Source organism: Megalobrama amblycephala, linkage group LG2 (genome assembly GCF_018812025.1).
Source record: "Megalobrama amblycephala isolate DHTTF-2021 linkage group LG2, ASM1881202v1, whole genome shotgun sequence".
NCBI classification, from domain to species: domain Eukaryota; kingdom Metazoa; phylum Chordata; class Actinopteri; order Cypriniformes; family Xenocyprididae; genus Megalobrama; species Megalobrama amblycephala.
In genome coordinates, this window is record NC_063045.1 from 37,285,748 (window position 1) to 37,302,847 (window position 17,100).

Here is a 17,100-nt window from a genome sequence, read left to right on the forward strand (position 1 = left end):
TTCGTGATGGCTCTTTTTTTTGATAAGAAAATGCACTGAAAAACACAAAACACTAGAATAATTCACCATTCACAGTTATTTACTTGAAAATAAGATTTATTTTGTTAACGTTAGTTGCATAACTGCATTAGTTAATATGAACTAACAATGAAAAATGCATCTGAAGCATTTATTAACCTCTCGAATCACATTGACTCATCTTCTGGCTTGGCATAACCTTTGTTTACATTACCTATATAGCCTACTGTCTAATAATATAAAATATTTTAACAAATTATACGTCTTTTGAAAGGTCTAAAGGTTTTTTGTCAATATATGGTCTTTGTGTCGGGAGTACAAATGACAACATGCAAAATCAAAATGGGAATTCATAGCTTTGTTATGAAATAGCGATCGTGAGATAAATCCAATCCGTCACACTTAAGTAAAATGTCCATGACAAGCGTTCAGTGGAAAACATCCAGCAGCACTTTTTGTCCACAAAAGTGTTAAATCAATGAAATATTGAGATATTATCCATTGTTTATGTCAGATTTTGCCTGAATGATCTGATCTCCGTCATCGTTTTTTAAGAAATTATGCAATCTGAGCACCATTTACATGTATGTTGTAAAACTGTAAAGATTCTCACAAACAAATGAGCCGACCTTATTTTTCAAAATAGGGTGGTAGTTTTACTTATAATATCCAAGCAGTGCCTTCGGATTTTGTGACGTCTTTTTTCTCTGTACACAGCCAGTCATGGTCTTAGTTGTAAAATCTTGACGGACAAAACTTTTAACCAATGTGAAGACGATTTCAACAATATGTGTGATGTTTGTCTTCCGTATGTGTCTTCTCGACCATTCAGCAGCGAGCTCTTGCCTGACGCACCTGTCACTAGTCACGTCATTGTTTTTATTCCATGTCCCAGACTGCGCTAGTTGATTGTTAGTTAATTGAAATGCTAATTTCAGCATTTACTAATAAACTATAAAAATTAATATGTTAATATTATTTAATGGACATGAGCAAACAATGAAAAGTTTTTATTTACTAATTTTGACAAAGATGAATAAATTCTGTTACAAATCTATTGTATGATTAAGTTAAATAATTTACATTTGAATTCACTCCTGCACTGAAAATGCACACTATATGTTGCATTACCTGAATTCAGTCATATGCTCCACTTAAATACAGAAGCTTATAAATATTTCTGTATATGAATGGCATTAACACACACACATACACACACACGCCCTTTAACAGGCTTTTAGTACAATAGCCGGAGGACTGAAAGTCCAGTCAGTGTGTTAATTGCTTTCTGACATATTTCCTTCTAACTGGTCAATTTTTAATCAGGTTTCTTCTCCAAGGTTCCTCGTATTCCCAGCACAGTTAACCATTATAGTGACTGTCACAAGACAGTGACGGAGTCACACACGCTCACTCTCTGTGTCTACTCTGTAGAGAGAAAACCGGCGGCTACAGGAAGCTAACATGCGTCTGGAACAGGAAAATGATGATTTGGCTCATGAGCTGGTCAGCAGTAAGATCGCCCTGAGGAAAGACTTGGACAACGTAAGTCTTTTAGGCAGTTTGCCACTTTTAGGCTATTTTAAAAGTTTTATTTCATTGCAGGTCTAACTTTAGTGGTTTGTGACATTCATACATGCCTGTGGCCTCTGGTACTGTATAACACAGTGTGTCTGTTTTCCTTTAGGCTGAGGAGAAAGCTGACGCACTCAACAAAGAGCTTCTCATCACTAAGCAAAAACTGGTGGACTCTGAAGATGAGAAGAGACGATTGGAGGAAGAGTCTGCACAGGTCGGACACCTCCACCACCACCCAAATCCTACCTGCAATACTGGTCAAAATAGTAAATAGTATCTCATAGTCACAAAAGCTATGAAATAGCACACATTGGAATATGGGAATTATGTACTGAACAACAAATTGTGAACAAATCTCATATCTTGTATCTTATCCTTTTCAAAGTCATCACCCTTTACCTAGATTCCAGCTCATTTTACTTTGTTCATTCTCTCAACCAACCTCATGAGGTGCAATAAAAAAAATAAATTCCTAAAAAAATAAAAAACAATTTGCACCACCCGAAAGCAAAATATTTTTTGTAAGAAGATAAATTACCCATATGCTTCAAAAATAGCTGATGTATAAGTCAATGATTTCCGCTATGTTTAAAAAAAGTTTAATTTCCAAATTCTCAGTGAAGGACTACACTACCCATAATCCTCAATTGAGTTCCACCAATCAGAGAAGTCACTTTTACCATAAAAATGCCTATAGATAAAACAAATTTTTAGTTTTGTAAAAATTGTTATGAGAAACATAAATTCCTTATGTCTTTTGTTTTGGTTTTGTATTTCCCAAATAACGTTCATATACTGTGTATGTATGTCTATATTTTGAATGGAGTGGTATCAGGGAATGATCCCTGGAGAAGGCAGACACACAGTATTCTGGATGTGTGCTCGAGTAGATTGCTGTGGTGCCTCTGAGAGAGGTCTTACATTTGTAGAGCCTCTGGACACAGTTGTCCTTTGATAGACAGGAGATATGTCTCCCAGAGGGGACACTTGGGTTAAATATAGTATTGTTGTGAAATGACTGATGAGAAAAAGAGGCAGAGTGTTTAACTTGCGTCCACATCTGTGTTTTCAGCTGAAGGAGATGTGTCGGAGAGAACTAGATAAATCTGAGTCTGAGATCAAGAAGAACGGCTCCATCATTGGAGAATACAAACAGGTAAACACACACACTGACTCACACACACACACACACACACACACACACACACACACACACACACACACACACACACACACACACACACAGTGTGTCTCCAGTGAGCATGGTCTGCTGTTTCTATTTGAGATTGCTCTGATTCTAATGGCCTTCTATCACTATAATGAAGTCCAATATCCCTCCATTGGCTGCATCAAACCCTAAATCAGTTTAAATGTCCCAGTCTCTGTCATATCTCATCTTAAAACACCCCATCGTCCAGTTATATTACCTTCATAAAACTCTTAACTGAGACACTCTATGAATGTGCATCAGTTTTACGGTATGGTTTTCTCTTGCCCTGCCAAATGTTTGCTTAATATATTTTTACTTACTTTTTACTTTTACTTACTGTTATAGTTTTATGTTGGTATACATTTTGTCAGTTCATGCATTCCCTGGGAATCAAACCCAAGACTTTTCTTCCCAAAGTTTTCTTGTGCATGTCACTATATCTTTCCCCTTTTTACCTTTTACTTTTGTTTCATGCAGCATAACTTAACTCATCCTTAAGGAAAAGAGCCCATTGTAGTGAGTCTGTAGCAGACTCCCTACAATACATCTTTTGTTTTTAAGGGACCAGGCACTGATGGTGTGTAGGCACATATTTTATCTCTTGGGTTTTTCATCTTTTTCTTCTGTTGCTGCTCCTTGCTGGGAGTCTATGGCAACGCTTTGAACTGGATGGTTAAAAGTTTGGCACACTCATTAGGGTGGGTTTCAGTATCCCAGCTGGCAAGTATGGTATCAAAAGCCGCTTTTCCACTGTCGGGCCAGTGCGAGCCAGGGCTAATAACGTACCAGGTGGGGCCAATAGCCTCGGACCTTGAGTCACGAGGCAAAAACCAAGCTCCGTTTCTACTGTCAGGCTGGTAGCCCTGCAGCGCTGCCCTAAAACCCGCCCTTAACCCACCTCCGAAGAACGTCACACAACCCCACCATATCACCAGCATGGGGAAGGTAGCTGACTTAAAACTAGCTAGATCGCAAACTGAACATGACCGAAGCAAACATTTGGACGTAAGACTCCAGCATTAATATTTGACCAATGATTTACAATTTAAAAAAAAAAAAAAAAAAATGTGTCAGGAGTGCATGTTAATCATTCTGAATCAAACTGTTATTTATCATTATCTCACACACATAAAAAGAGAACACATAATTATTCTGTTGCACCTTGTGATCACAGGAATGCACAAAACAACTCCATTAAGGTTTTTAAGTCCAAAGGCTTACACATTTTGAAAAATATTGATAAAATATAAAGTGTTTACGTAACATTTATTTTAGAAAGAATGAGCATTTCTATGCATTTTCTATGCAATCTGAGGAGGTTTAAGCAATCTCTCCCATCTAACTATACTGTTATCCTTTCAGCCAGAGCAATAGAGGGAGCTTACGAGCAGATAAAGCATAAACTTTTTGCATTGCATATAAATATATTTCTGCTTCATACAGTGATCAGAATCCCCTTCAGATTGCAATCGGAAGTTACTTCCTTCAAAAAATGACACTCGCTGGTGTCTGAAAGTGTGTTTTGAGCTGGAAATTGTTTTAAATGTCTTAAATATTGAGGTTAGCTGGAAGTCTGATATGATAACATGGGATATTGGCAGCAGTGCTGAACCTCTTCTGACTGATCTCCGCCTTTGTTCATGACCACTCCTCAAGCCCCAGTTTACCTGATTTGGACCAAGGCTCTTGGCAAAAAAACCCTGGCCTTTGGTCCAGATGAGTTCCGATCAAGCCCCGTAAGTGACCGTGGAAATGGGGCTGGCCCTGGCATGCACTAGCATGCTTGCTTTTGGCCCGACAGTGGAAATGTGGCTAATGTCTCAAAGCACCTTGCGCAACCAATGTTTAAAGTTGGCATAACATGGAAATTCAGCCTGTCCATTTTCTAAATGCATCTTAATGGTCTTATTGTAAAAGATTTATCCATGCAAATGTTTTCATTCAGACTGAGACTGAGCTCGCATTCACATCTGCTCCCATCTAATAAACAATTGATGGATGAACCACGTCCCACCCTACGATTTGTTGAAATGATCTGTTGCTACTTGTTAAATTGAGAATTTAACCTACTTACTTTTGAATGGCCTAGAAACAACTTTGGAATACCTAAAGTCAAGCATCTAGAACCTGCAATTTTCTATTTGCTGTATCGCTTCTCACAATTTTAAACGAATTCACTTTAAAAAAAAAAAAATGCTACTTCTCATTCAACTGTCTCAGACCAAATTTTTGAAGTTTGACACTTTTTTACATAGAAACTAAATTGCTGGCAAAGACACCAAACAGGAAGTGAGTCAAAATCACAACAACTGTGATGCATATTGACATAAACTATTTTATGTATTGTTGTTACATTGACATGAGAATACCTTGTTACATTGGATGCAAAGTTATTTAACGGACAAAAGTTATGAAGCTGTAAATAATGGTAACTAACTTTAAATGGCTTTGACAAAACAAATCTATTAATCCTTACATTGTTCCATTGTTGTACTTGGCCTCAGCTGAGTTTTATTGTAGTTTTGGCTTTTTGACACATTTATTGACCAGTGAGTAGAAAGAAGGCAGGAAATGATGGAGAAAATAGGGCAGAACAAGTTTCGTAAGCCGATTCAAAACATGCTCAATGTGTCTGTGCATGTGTCCCAACCACTAAACCATGGCTCCAACCATTTTGTCTCATTTTTAAGTCTTACATATTCAGAAATAACCCAAGATAGCTGTAGAAGTAAATGGAGCTAAAGGCTCAATATGCCCCTGTAAACATGTAAGTCCAAACTAGAGCAGTTTAACATGCTTATGTATGGATAAGGGCTGATCTGATGTCTGTTTGAGTGTAGAGGAGAGGCTGGCCTGAAAGTGGCACCTTCAGTGCCGTATGAGAGCATCTCTGTAAAAATAGTTGAGCTGCTGTCCCTGCAGAGTTCATTTTAATGGGGCCGCTGACAGCATGATTCATGGTGGAGCATGATAATGGTGTCCTCTGAGCTGAACCAGCTCTCTCTCTCTCTCTCTCTCTCTCTCACACACACACACACACACACACACACACACACGCGCACGCTCTTATTGCTTATATGAGCCAGACAGCACACAATGAGCGTCAAAAGCCTGCAGGTATCATGCTGGACGGCTTCCCGGTGTGAAATGAACACACATTCACTCATTAGTGTGAGGAGGAAAGGTTTAACACATCTGCTGTCTGAAGACAAGGTTGAGAAAACACAACACAAAAAATATTTCTATAAAATGTTTTCAGGCCTAGTTCATTTCAAAAGTCTCTTCAGTCTCCGTACTGTACGAATAAATACATTATTCACATCTGACATTGCTGGGCAGCAAAAAAATGTCTTGTCTTTAAGTAAAAGTCTTTGTTTAATAAAAATATTCCCCATCTATTCATATCTGTTCACTTAATGAGTAACTCAGACATATTCTTGAAATGTTGACATTTTTTATATTAAAGGGTTAGTTCACCCAAAAATGAAAATGCTGTCATTTATTACTTACCCTCATGTCGTTCTACACCCGTAAGACCTTCGTTCATCTTCGTAACACAAGTTAAGATATTTTTGATAAAATCAGATGGCTCAGTGAGGCCTCCATTGCCAGCAAGATAATTATTATGTTCTACTTAAACATCTTATTATTTTTCTTCTGAGACTACATTTTCTGACTGCTACTCCTCCTAGAGCTTTAATGCTATAAGCACCAAATTCGCCACAAACCTTGGTCCTAGTGTCTAGTTAGTTGCTATATCTTTTTAGACAGATCAGATGTACAGTTTATATATATATCCACTGGAGGAAGCCGGTTAAGAAATAATCTTGTTTTCAGCCCAGTCAAATGACAAATAATGTTACAAAGAGAGCGCTTCACAAGCTGTTTGTACAATATTTCCAGTTGATATAAACAGTTTATGGGTAAGTTCATCACTGTTGTCAACTAATTTGATCATACATTGTGCAGACAAGCCCTTACTTTCGTTTTGACCTTCGTCATTAGCATGCTTTTTTTAACCTTTTAAAATAAAACATTCCAGCGATTCGACAAGATTCTATCACAAGAACGCATTGAAGAGTTACATTTAGTAAATGCACGCTGTTTTGATGACAAAGAGCCGCGACTGTCCGTCTCTAAACTCGACTGCCCAGAGCAACGTGTTCTCTCTCTGTTCGTCATTCACATGTGTTTCTTAATCTTTTTAAATAAAACATTCCAGCGATTCGACAAGATTCGTTCACAAGAACGCATTAAAGGTGATAGAGAGGATTTTTTCGTCGACTGAGAATCCAAAGACTGTTACTGAGTTTTTGAAATGAGCGCATGCGTAAGAACAGCCCCCCTCCTTCACAACACATTTCAAAGGAACACCTCCCAAAACTCGTAAATACTGGTATTGGAACACGAGTGTTTACCACCGGCATTCGCTGTGTCGTGTTCGTGGATTCATTATGTCGGACTCACCGCAGGTAACTCATAATCTGCAGTTGTTACTCCTGTCTCCTGACAAAAACACTGCATGCGGCGCCTGTGGAGTGTGGAAAGTTACTGGAGAGCGCAGCCGCGCTCGTCTCTCAAAAGGAACGTCACGGCAGTGATTGACAAGCCAGAGGGTCAATCGTTACTGATGTTTTTAAGGCCCTTCCTCGTGCACAGATGATGTATATTAATATTATTCCTTTCAGTGCACCTAATAAATAGTCTTTTATCAGTTAGTAAAGACAGTTTCAAGTAATATTGCAAAAATGTATAAAACAAAACATCCTCTTTAGCACCTTTAAAGAGGTACTTTTAGGATTTTGGATGAGGTTTTAAGTGACACAGGGATGGCTCACATCTCTAATGAAGCTCTGACTCCGGAGCTCGTCCATTCTCGCCTCATCATCATGTCCAAAATACATGGCGAATCTCATTCAAGCGAGCACAAGAACGCATCAAAGAGCTTCTTTGTTTGTATGACTTTCATGTGTTAATGATGTGTGGCATCTGTGCAAAGATTTGTGCATTAGAGGTGCGTTGTGTCGCCCGTGCCGCTGCAGCTCCCAGCATGAGCAGATGAGAGAGAGACACGAGACGGTTTCGATTTCGTCCTCAGTTCGTCAAGATTCATTATATCTTTGTTTATACCATCTAGAATCTCAGTATTGATGGGGTGACTGCATGTTTTAAACAGTTTATTGAACAGGTTAGATCAGTGGTTCCCAAACTTTTTTGCTTGGAGTACCCCCTCTCTTCCATTTCGACTGCAGTCACACCTTTTCCATTAAGGGACAATATTTGCCCCCTAAATTGATTTTCCTAGTGCATTTTTTTACCTTTATGAATAATTTTATAAAATTTAAAAAAATGTTCAATAGAGAAAATTTATTTAATTTTATGATTAGGGATATTATTCAGTCTTATTATGCTGCTTTCATCGTCGCTCAGATCGTCTTCAGAATCAGTGAGCGCTTGTTCATAATCATCCGGCTTTTCGAAGAAGTACTTCAAAACATTTTCGGTGTAACGTCCACGGTTCAGCTCGTCTGCGATATTCTTTGCGACGTCCATCTTCACTGAATTTTGATATCAGAGCCGGTCAGAGCGCTGCATAAATAAGTAGCCACGCTTCCCTTGGAGGGCGGGAAGAAACAAAAGAAACAAAAGCCGGCGTATCCGATTCCAGTATGGAAATACACACAGACAATGACACGCCCCTACTGCGAGATAGAATCCCAGAAAAACAAGCCGATTTCAACCTCAAAATGTATGCTTTTAAATAAACCAATACTGCTATCTCAAACACGGAGAGGCTTCTTCGTGATCTCAACTAACAGATTCTGCAAAAAAACGAAAATCACCAATTTTGAAAAAAAACGCTTCTTTCTCATTTTGCTCGATAGTTGTGCTGCCGACTTGTGTCCCTGGTTTTCGTGACAGGTCACAAATATGCAATGATGGTAAAACTTTTAAATATTAAACTAAAACCACTGTTTTTATGAGTGAGTCATTCATTCAGTAACGAAGCAAGTGGCTGTGAATGAATCATTGACACCTCGATTCGTTCAAAGCAGCAGAATTGTTCGCGAAACACAGACGTGTGTTGTAGTTCTGCTGTGGTTTTCGTTAAAACTATTATTTCATTTCAAAATACAGTAAATAAGCTACTACTGTGTTTAAAATGTACGTTTTATTTTTTTGACCTGTTGTATAATAACGTCACGTTTGCAGCCATGTGGATATTTGGGAACAATTGCATTCTTGCTCGTTATCAATATTAAATACAACAACTCATACAAGGTATGTTTTTGTATCGAAGAAAGTTTGAGTCTTAAATCAATATTAATCCACTATCTGTGACTATATTTGTCCTTCATGTGAGTAAGTGCTAAATCCCCACTTTTACAAAGGTGCATTGATTCGGCACGCAATCTATCATATCCATGCTGCTTCTGTGGATACAGTCGTTTTTGACTGCAAATGATGAGGTAATTTGATTAAATGTACTGGATTGACGACATTTCGGCATTTAGAAATACATGCTCGATTTTAATATTATTTTAAGATAGAATTAAATGAACTACTCGTACCCCAGTTTGGGAACCGCTGGGTTAGATGATCGCCTGATACGATGTTACCAATTCAGAGCTCGCAAGCCGCGCCTCTTCTTAAAGTGGCCATGATTTGAGCGCCTCTTAAAGGGATAGAAGAATCCAAAGATCCATCAATCATCACAACAATCGTTTGTTACAGCACTAAATACAAGAAATTAATTCTTTCTATATTTATTTCTTTGTGGCCAAACAGACATGTGCGTTGGCTCTTTTGCCTCAGGCTGCCCATCGAGGCTTGTGCCAAGCCAACATCAAAGTTTGATTTCAAACTTTATTTTCTAGTTAACACTTTTAATGCCCAGAAAGCAATTAAAAACATTTTTAAAACAGTTCATGTGAGTACAGTGGTTCAACCTTAATGTTATGAAGTGACGAGAATACTTTTTGTGTGCCAAAAAACCCCCAAAATAACGACTTTATTCAACAATATCTAGCGATGAGCGATTTAAAAACACTGCATCATGAAGCTTTGAAGCTTTACGAATCTTTTGTTTTGAATCAGTGGTTCGGAGCGCGTATCAAACTGCATCGGAAAGTGTTAATTATCTTGCTGGCAATGGAGGCCTCTCTGAGCCATTGGATCAAAAATATCTTAATTTGTGTCCTGAAGATGAACGAAGGTCTTACGGGTGTAGAACGGCATGAGGTTGAGTAATTAATGACAGAATTAAAATTTTTGGGTGAACTAACCCTTTAATTCTTGTCAACCAGCAAGAATAAAATATCTGGCTTGTTTGTGTTACAGACATGAATGATGCCTCAGCATCATGTTTTGAGGATGCTACTACATTTCTGAGTGATCAGGTTTACAGTTTTAGTTTGGTGGATGATAAAAGGGTGAAAAATCTATATCACTTGATCTTGATAATTATAGTGGAGAACAATTTGAAGTTTTTAGGAAGAGAGAAGAGAGAGTGGGACAGGAACACAGGGCAGAATCAACCAGCATCAAACATAAGCCCAGGTTTACACGTACAGCATGAATTTCATCCTTAAGGTGTAGTCACACTACACTTTTTGTTCCATTGATTTTAATTCATACGCATGCGAATGCGGGAGACAGGAAACGCAAGCTCATATGAATCGTGCTCTTGCGAAACATTGTGACCTCTCAGCTGAATTAAAATTACCCAAACTTTAAATCAGCAGTATTGCAGCATTGCTGGAAAGTGGAGTAGATTGCATATTTTTACACTTTATTTTGAATTGTATTTTAGAAAAGATGCCACTGAGTGTGACATCATATTACAGCCATTGCCGTGTCCATTAAAATTAAACATGCGGTGCTTCTCAATCGGAAGACTATATCCTAGTAAAGCTGCATATCTTGGCCGCCACATCATCAAGCTCCATCAAAGAATGTGTCACTTTGAAGGATTCTTTGAAGACATTTGGTTTCCTTCATTTGGCTTATTTTTTAAGAGTCCATCAAGTGTGTCCTTCACAATCACCCACAATCCTTAGCACACATTCCAATTCACAAAAAAGAATAACCAGAGAATGAATCGGCACTGAGCTTGTCTCATTTTACTATATAATGCAAGACCACAGACGGTTGTAATAACCTGTACCGCATTAATAGAAAGTCAGATAATATAAAGCTTTTTAATATAAAGTATTTTTCAAATTATAAGTGTAATAGTATTTTCCATAGACTATAAAAAAAAATGTAGAAAATGAAGCCAAAATATCCCAGAAACGGTCATTGCAGATTACGTCATTTGGAGCCAGTGTCTGTCCGCAGTAGTGATCCTGAGGTGGAGCCGAGGTGTCAAGGTCCCGCCAACACAGCTGTCAATCAATCCTATAGCATCAAATAACTAACTAAAACTAAACTTACTGGAAAAACGAACACTTGAACATATGTCAGCGTGAAAAGAACAATCTAAAATGACAAACCATCTTCAAATAAAAATAAATAAAATTAATAAGTAATTGGGTTTTTTAGTTTGGCTTGCATCCCATTCGATTACATGGAGAAAGTGCGGTTTATGACCTATACTGCAGCCAGCCACCAGGGGGCAATCTAAATGTTTTGGCTTCACTTTTCAAGAAGTGTGCAGCACACTTGGTATTTTTGTGCCATGACTGCAGAAACGGAAACATTTATGTAACATTTAACTTAATAAATTGTCTCATTGTACCGTTTACTGCTGAGGAAGTCTCTAGCCTACAAACCTCCAAATGACTGGACTAGGAAGGATGCAGCTAGGAAGCACCTATTCTCAATCTAGTTTCTCTGCAGCTTAGCATTTACACACAAAGCCAGAATTTTCTCCACTCAGCTCCTATATGTTACTTGTATTTTCTTGCACTAATTAGTCACTGACACCGACCATTGTTTTACAGTTGAAAAAGAAATGGAACAAACAACAAACTACTGATGAGTGCTTGTGTGAGATGCATGCAACTCTAGTTTAAACGAGCACAAAGACATTTTTGTCACTAATAACATCTGGAGAGAAATAGCACAGACACTGGTTAAGAATAAAACTTGGTGTGTCGAGCGCCTGTGTTTGTTCACGATATTAAATGAAGTACACTTTAAATGGCTACATATACAGATACGCTAATTTTTCACATCAAAACTGAATTATACTTTGGGCTTCAACCACTGTGTCGTAGCTCAGATGAAAAACTGAATTTTTCGACAGGAATATTCTGCGGCTACGTCATCCCTGCTCATTCATTCATTATTAATTTGAGGCTACATCCTCTCTGCTGATGAATGCATGTTTAATGAGGGTGTTCACCAAATTAAGCAATGCTGAGCTGACCGCATTGATCCAACGACAGCCTGCAAAGGAGTGATGCCGGGTTGGGAAAGAATGCATGAACCCCATTGATCAAGGTGTCCGATCAGAAATGGATATACTGTAGGGTGAAAATGAGATGTCCTACAGACCTTAGCTGTGTGGTGCAGTTAGTGCACTTACTGTAAGAGGATGCTGGGACTTTATAGATACAGAGGGGAAATGTGATATACTGTAACAGGAGAGATAGATTGAAAGATTGTATGTTCCAGTCATGATGGTTGACCTTTTACCGTAAGCCTCGTTCTCCCTCCTCTTCTTGAACTGAAAGCATGTGTATTGTGTGAGGCAGAGTGTTACTGACCCTTGACCTCTGTGTGTTTGTGTTTCAGATCTGCTCTCAGCTCAGCGAGCGACTGGAGAAACAGCAGACGGCCAACAGAGGAGAGCTAGAGAAGATCCGGGTGGGTGATGACACAAAAACACACACAGACAGCAGTCCATACTGTAGCTTAATGCAGGAATATATATTTATTTAAAAATGAGATTATGGCTGATAACTAATATTATTGCTGCACTGCTATTATAAATGTATACAACATTCACACTAACGATTTAATCTAAAACTTGGCATTCTACTGGAATCAGGCATAAACACATTGTAATGTAGATTTATTTAAAATAGAAAAAAAAATGTAAAGACTGCAGGCAAAAACATAGTTTTTTGTCAATTTTGAGACCATTTTGTTGGGCTATTTGGCTTTTCATAATGTATTGTTTTCTAGACTAGCGGAAAGAAAACATTAACAATACACTTTTAAGTGTTTATTTCATTGCACTTTATCTATGCACAGTTTGAGCCAGAAATCTCCACTTTAGTAGAATTTATGTTGTATTCTTTTATTGTAATCTGTATTCTGAAGGTTAGAGGGGTTTGTTCATGTCATTCACTTGATTTTAGATGACATTTTGTTTTTTACCCTGGCTGTTGACTATTTTTTGGAATGATAAAAAGAATAGATATATTCAATTCAATTCACATTTATTTGTATAGCGCTTTTCACAATACATATCATTTCAAAGCAGCTTTACAGGGAGTGCATGTCATATATCCCAAATCCTCTCTGTAAAAACAAGAAACAAGAATTTTGAATATGGCTTTATTCAATGTTCAGGTTTCTGTTCTGGAAATGTATGCAAGTTTGTGACTAAATACCTCATTTGCATATTCAAACAAAACATTTCAGAAAACCTGTAATACAAAAACAATGTTTGCAATTCTTAATGTAATGAATCAACTTTACCCTGTTCACCTGGGGTATCTCACCTTTAAAAAAATTAAATAAGTATATAGAAATGATTGCAGAGATGATTGCAAAAAGAATTTTAATAATACATTTTTTTGGCTGATTGTACTTTATCATGTTACATAGCTATATAAATATATACATTAAGTTAATATTGATTTAGCAATTATGTGTGAGAAAGAAAGGATCTCAGAAAAACATGAAACTTGCAATTATGTCGCAAATCAGTGGTTGCAGACAACAATATATTTATACTGTTTATCACCATTATACACAGTCAGAATCAAGTATTCCAGATGAATGAGCAACAATACATCAAATAATATCACCCTAATCAGACTCTCACAACAATTAAAACAAGTGTAATATTGTCACACAATGATATGGTCGCTGATATACTGTTGTGTTAGTAGCCTGATGTTCAAGTTTCTTTAAACAGTTCACCCAAAAATGAATATTCTGTCATTAATTACTCGCTCTCATGTCGTTCCACACCCGTAAGACCTTCGTTCATCTTCAGAACACAAATTAGGATTTTATTTTTGATGAAATCCGAGAGGTATATGACTCGTCCATAGACAGCAATATAATCACCACTTTCAAGGTCCAGAAAGGTTCTAAAGACATGGTTAAAACAGTCGACGTGACTGCAGTAGTTCAACCTTAATTTTATGAAGCGACGAGAATACTTTGTGCGCAAAAACATAACAACAACAAACAAAAATAATGACTTTACTCAATATCTTCTGTTTCATTCTCCTATGCTGTTTACATCCAGCACTTCCAGGTTTTACATCAGAACAGCGACTCGTTATTGTCCGGCTCCTGCTTCAACATCACACACATGCGTTGTGCTGCTCACGTGATCAGCTTTGGCCAATACCAGGCTGGCTTTCAGATGTAAACACGGAAACCTTCACTGTGCTTACTGCGTCAGCTGCGTAAGGATAATGACAGGGAAGAGAAGAGATTGTTGAATAAAGTCGTTAATTTTTGTGCGCAAAAACAAAATAAAAATATTCTCGTCGCTTTATAAAATTAAGGTTGAACTACTGCAGTCATTTCGACTGTTTTAACGATGTCTTTAGTACCTTTCTGGACCTTGAAAATGGTGATTATATTGCTGTCTATGGACGAGTCATATACCTCTCAGATTTCATCAAAAATATCTTAATTTGTGTTCAGAAGATGAACGAAGGTCTTACAGGTGTGGAATGACATGAGAGTGAGTTGTATTAAAAGGGCAGCTATAAAAAAGCCAGTGTTGAGCAGCAAACGGGTATTTGAAGCTGCTGGTGTCTCTGGAGTCTCAAGAAGCTCTCCATGCAGGCTGGCAGTTGTGTGTAAAGATGCATTTTAGACACCACTAACCAAACCTAACAAAGAGAAACATTTACAGTGGGTGTAGAAATACATTTTCAAACAGTTTTATTGCTCTGGTGTTTTTTTGCAGCATGGGATAGTGCATAGTGCATTGTACAATAGTGCATTGTACTATGCACTATCCTCCTTTTTATACCATAGCTGAAAATGGCCAGTTATGAACTCCACATTTCTTGCAAAAGTCATTTTAATATCCTCCATCTCACTTCCCAGTATTCCAGGCCAAATCATCACCCACCAGCTCCTTGCTGACGTCACAGTCTTGTTGGAACATGGTGGCCATTCACCAACCATCCAGAAATCCATCCATTTAGACCTTCCATTGTAGTACGGCATTAGTCAGTGAATAAAACTATTTAAAAACGAGTCTTCATGTATTTCTAAACCCACTGTAAATGTTTCTCTTTGTGAGGTTTGGTTTGGAGTGGCTGAAATGCATCTTTACGCACAATTGCCAGCCAGCATGGAGAGCTTCTTGAGACTCCAGATGCACCAGCAGCTTCAAATACCCGTTTACTGCTCAACATTGGCTTTTTTTTTTTTATAGCTGCCCTTCTAATACAATTAATGTTTTTGACAGGTTCCTCAATAAGCCTTTATCTGACTGAGTTCTACTGTGCTCTAAATCACTCACAAAGCTTATGAAAATTTGATAATCTCCATTCAGTTTCACATAATATTAGTTGTTTTCATGCCTTTTGCACAACATTGCACCATTTCATGCTTTTCATCTTCAGAAAGATCTTTCTTCCTCCCCATATGGCATGAGAACTGTGACTTGCTTAATAGTGTGGAACAACCTCTAAGTAGGGTTTCCATAGATCTGGCAAATTATTTTGTCTGAGATTGATACCAGTTATCTAAAAAGACATGGATAAATAAATGAACAAACATTTTCTTAGAAAAACTAAAATCTGAATGTTTATTGTACAGAAATCCTACTGATTTGTCTCTTGCATAATAATTTGGAACGCAATGTACACTCTCTACCTTTAACTCATTTCGATACGTCATTTATTTGGTAGATAGCCGCGTAATAAGAAAGATAATAATATACGACCTTACGGCACATTATCGCTTTATCACTAGCACTTTGCTGATTGTCCTGATCACCTGCTGTGGTTTATTTAATGTTAATAACCAGCTGATACTATGAGCAGAGTTATGCTTGTAATTTGGCCATCGTCAGCCTTGTAGTGAAGGGGTTACGTGGTGTAACGTGTTTGTCTGTACAGATGAAGGTGGAGGGCTGTGAGAAGTGCAGCATTCTCTTCAGTAAGGAGGGCCGTCTGAAGGCGCTCAGCGCTCCTAAGGAGGGCAGTGAGGAGGACACGGACGAGGAGAAGGAGGCGCTGAAGAACCAGCTCAGAGAGATGGAGCTGGAGCTCGCGCAGACCAAACTACAGCTGGTGGAGGCCGAGTGCAAGATCCAGGTACCCAAAAAGACAGCACCTACACATGGATTTAGTTTTCTTCCACCAAAGTTCTTTCACAGACACAACAGTTTTCAGTGTGTTTTCTGGCTTTAGGACATTGGGGAATTTTACACTGTCCTATGATTGGGCACTCATAATCAGATTGATTAATCACCCCCGAGTGATGTGTCCTTTAAATGACACTTATGTTCAAAGAATGCTTATGATTCAAAGACAGACAGTCAGTATGTTTACTTGGGCAATATTCCGATATTAACCGGATTAAGACAAATACTCTGATTAAGAAGCTACTATGTACAATTTCTGATTAACTTAATCCTGCTAAAGTCATACTTGAAGTAAACACAAATCAAATTAAGACATGTGGAGTATTCCTAACAAACTGTCAATACAACCATGTCGTTCCTCTTCCTCGTGTTGTTCCAAACCCATAAGATTTTCATTCATTCATCATAGACACACATTAAGATTTTTTTTAATGAAAGCTGAGATATTGCTGTACCTCCACCAAAACATTGATGCTTCAAAAAGTTCATTGTAAAGTAATCCGTATGAATTGAGTGGAAGAGACATGATTGCTTTATATGAACGGATTTAATTTAGGCTTATAAGTATTAAAGAATGCACATGGTCAACAGAGGCTCAAACGTGCTTGCATGATGCATGAGAACCAATGAGGTTTATATATATGTATATATTAGTTATAGACTCATGCACTTTTGTGATAGTCCAGTAATTAAAAATCTGGTAAAAGACATCTTGTAGTTTTGACCTTGACATCATGTTACTGTCCTTATAAGTTTATAGGTTCACCTGAAG

At 37.8% G+C, this 17,100-nt stretch overlaps 1 protein-coding gene across 3 annotated transcripts in view; it reads left to right on the forward strand.

Annotated features, from left to right (window-relative positions):
* LOC125257606 (rab GTPase-activating protein 1) overlaps positions 1 to 17,100 on the forward strand; it is a 106,804-nt gene that overhangs the window by 88,299 nt on the left and 1,405 nt on the right. For all 3 annotated transcript variants that reach the window (XM_048174100.1, XM_048174109.1, XM_048174119.1), the window contains 5 exons: positions 1,453 to 1,563; positions 1,706 to 1,810; positions 2,669 to 2,752; positions 12,548 to 12,619; positions 16,081 to 16,278. In XM_048174100.1, the coding sequence (XP_048030057.1) occupies positions 1,453 to 1,563; positions 1,706 to 1,810; positions 2,669 to 2,752; positions 12,548 to 12,619; positions 16,081 to 16,278 (570 nt within the window). The remainder of the gene's footprint in view (positions 1 to 1,452; positions 1,564 to 1,705; positions 1,811 to 2,668; positions 2,753 to 12,547; positions 12,620 to 16,080; positions 16,279 to 17,100) is intronic.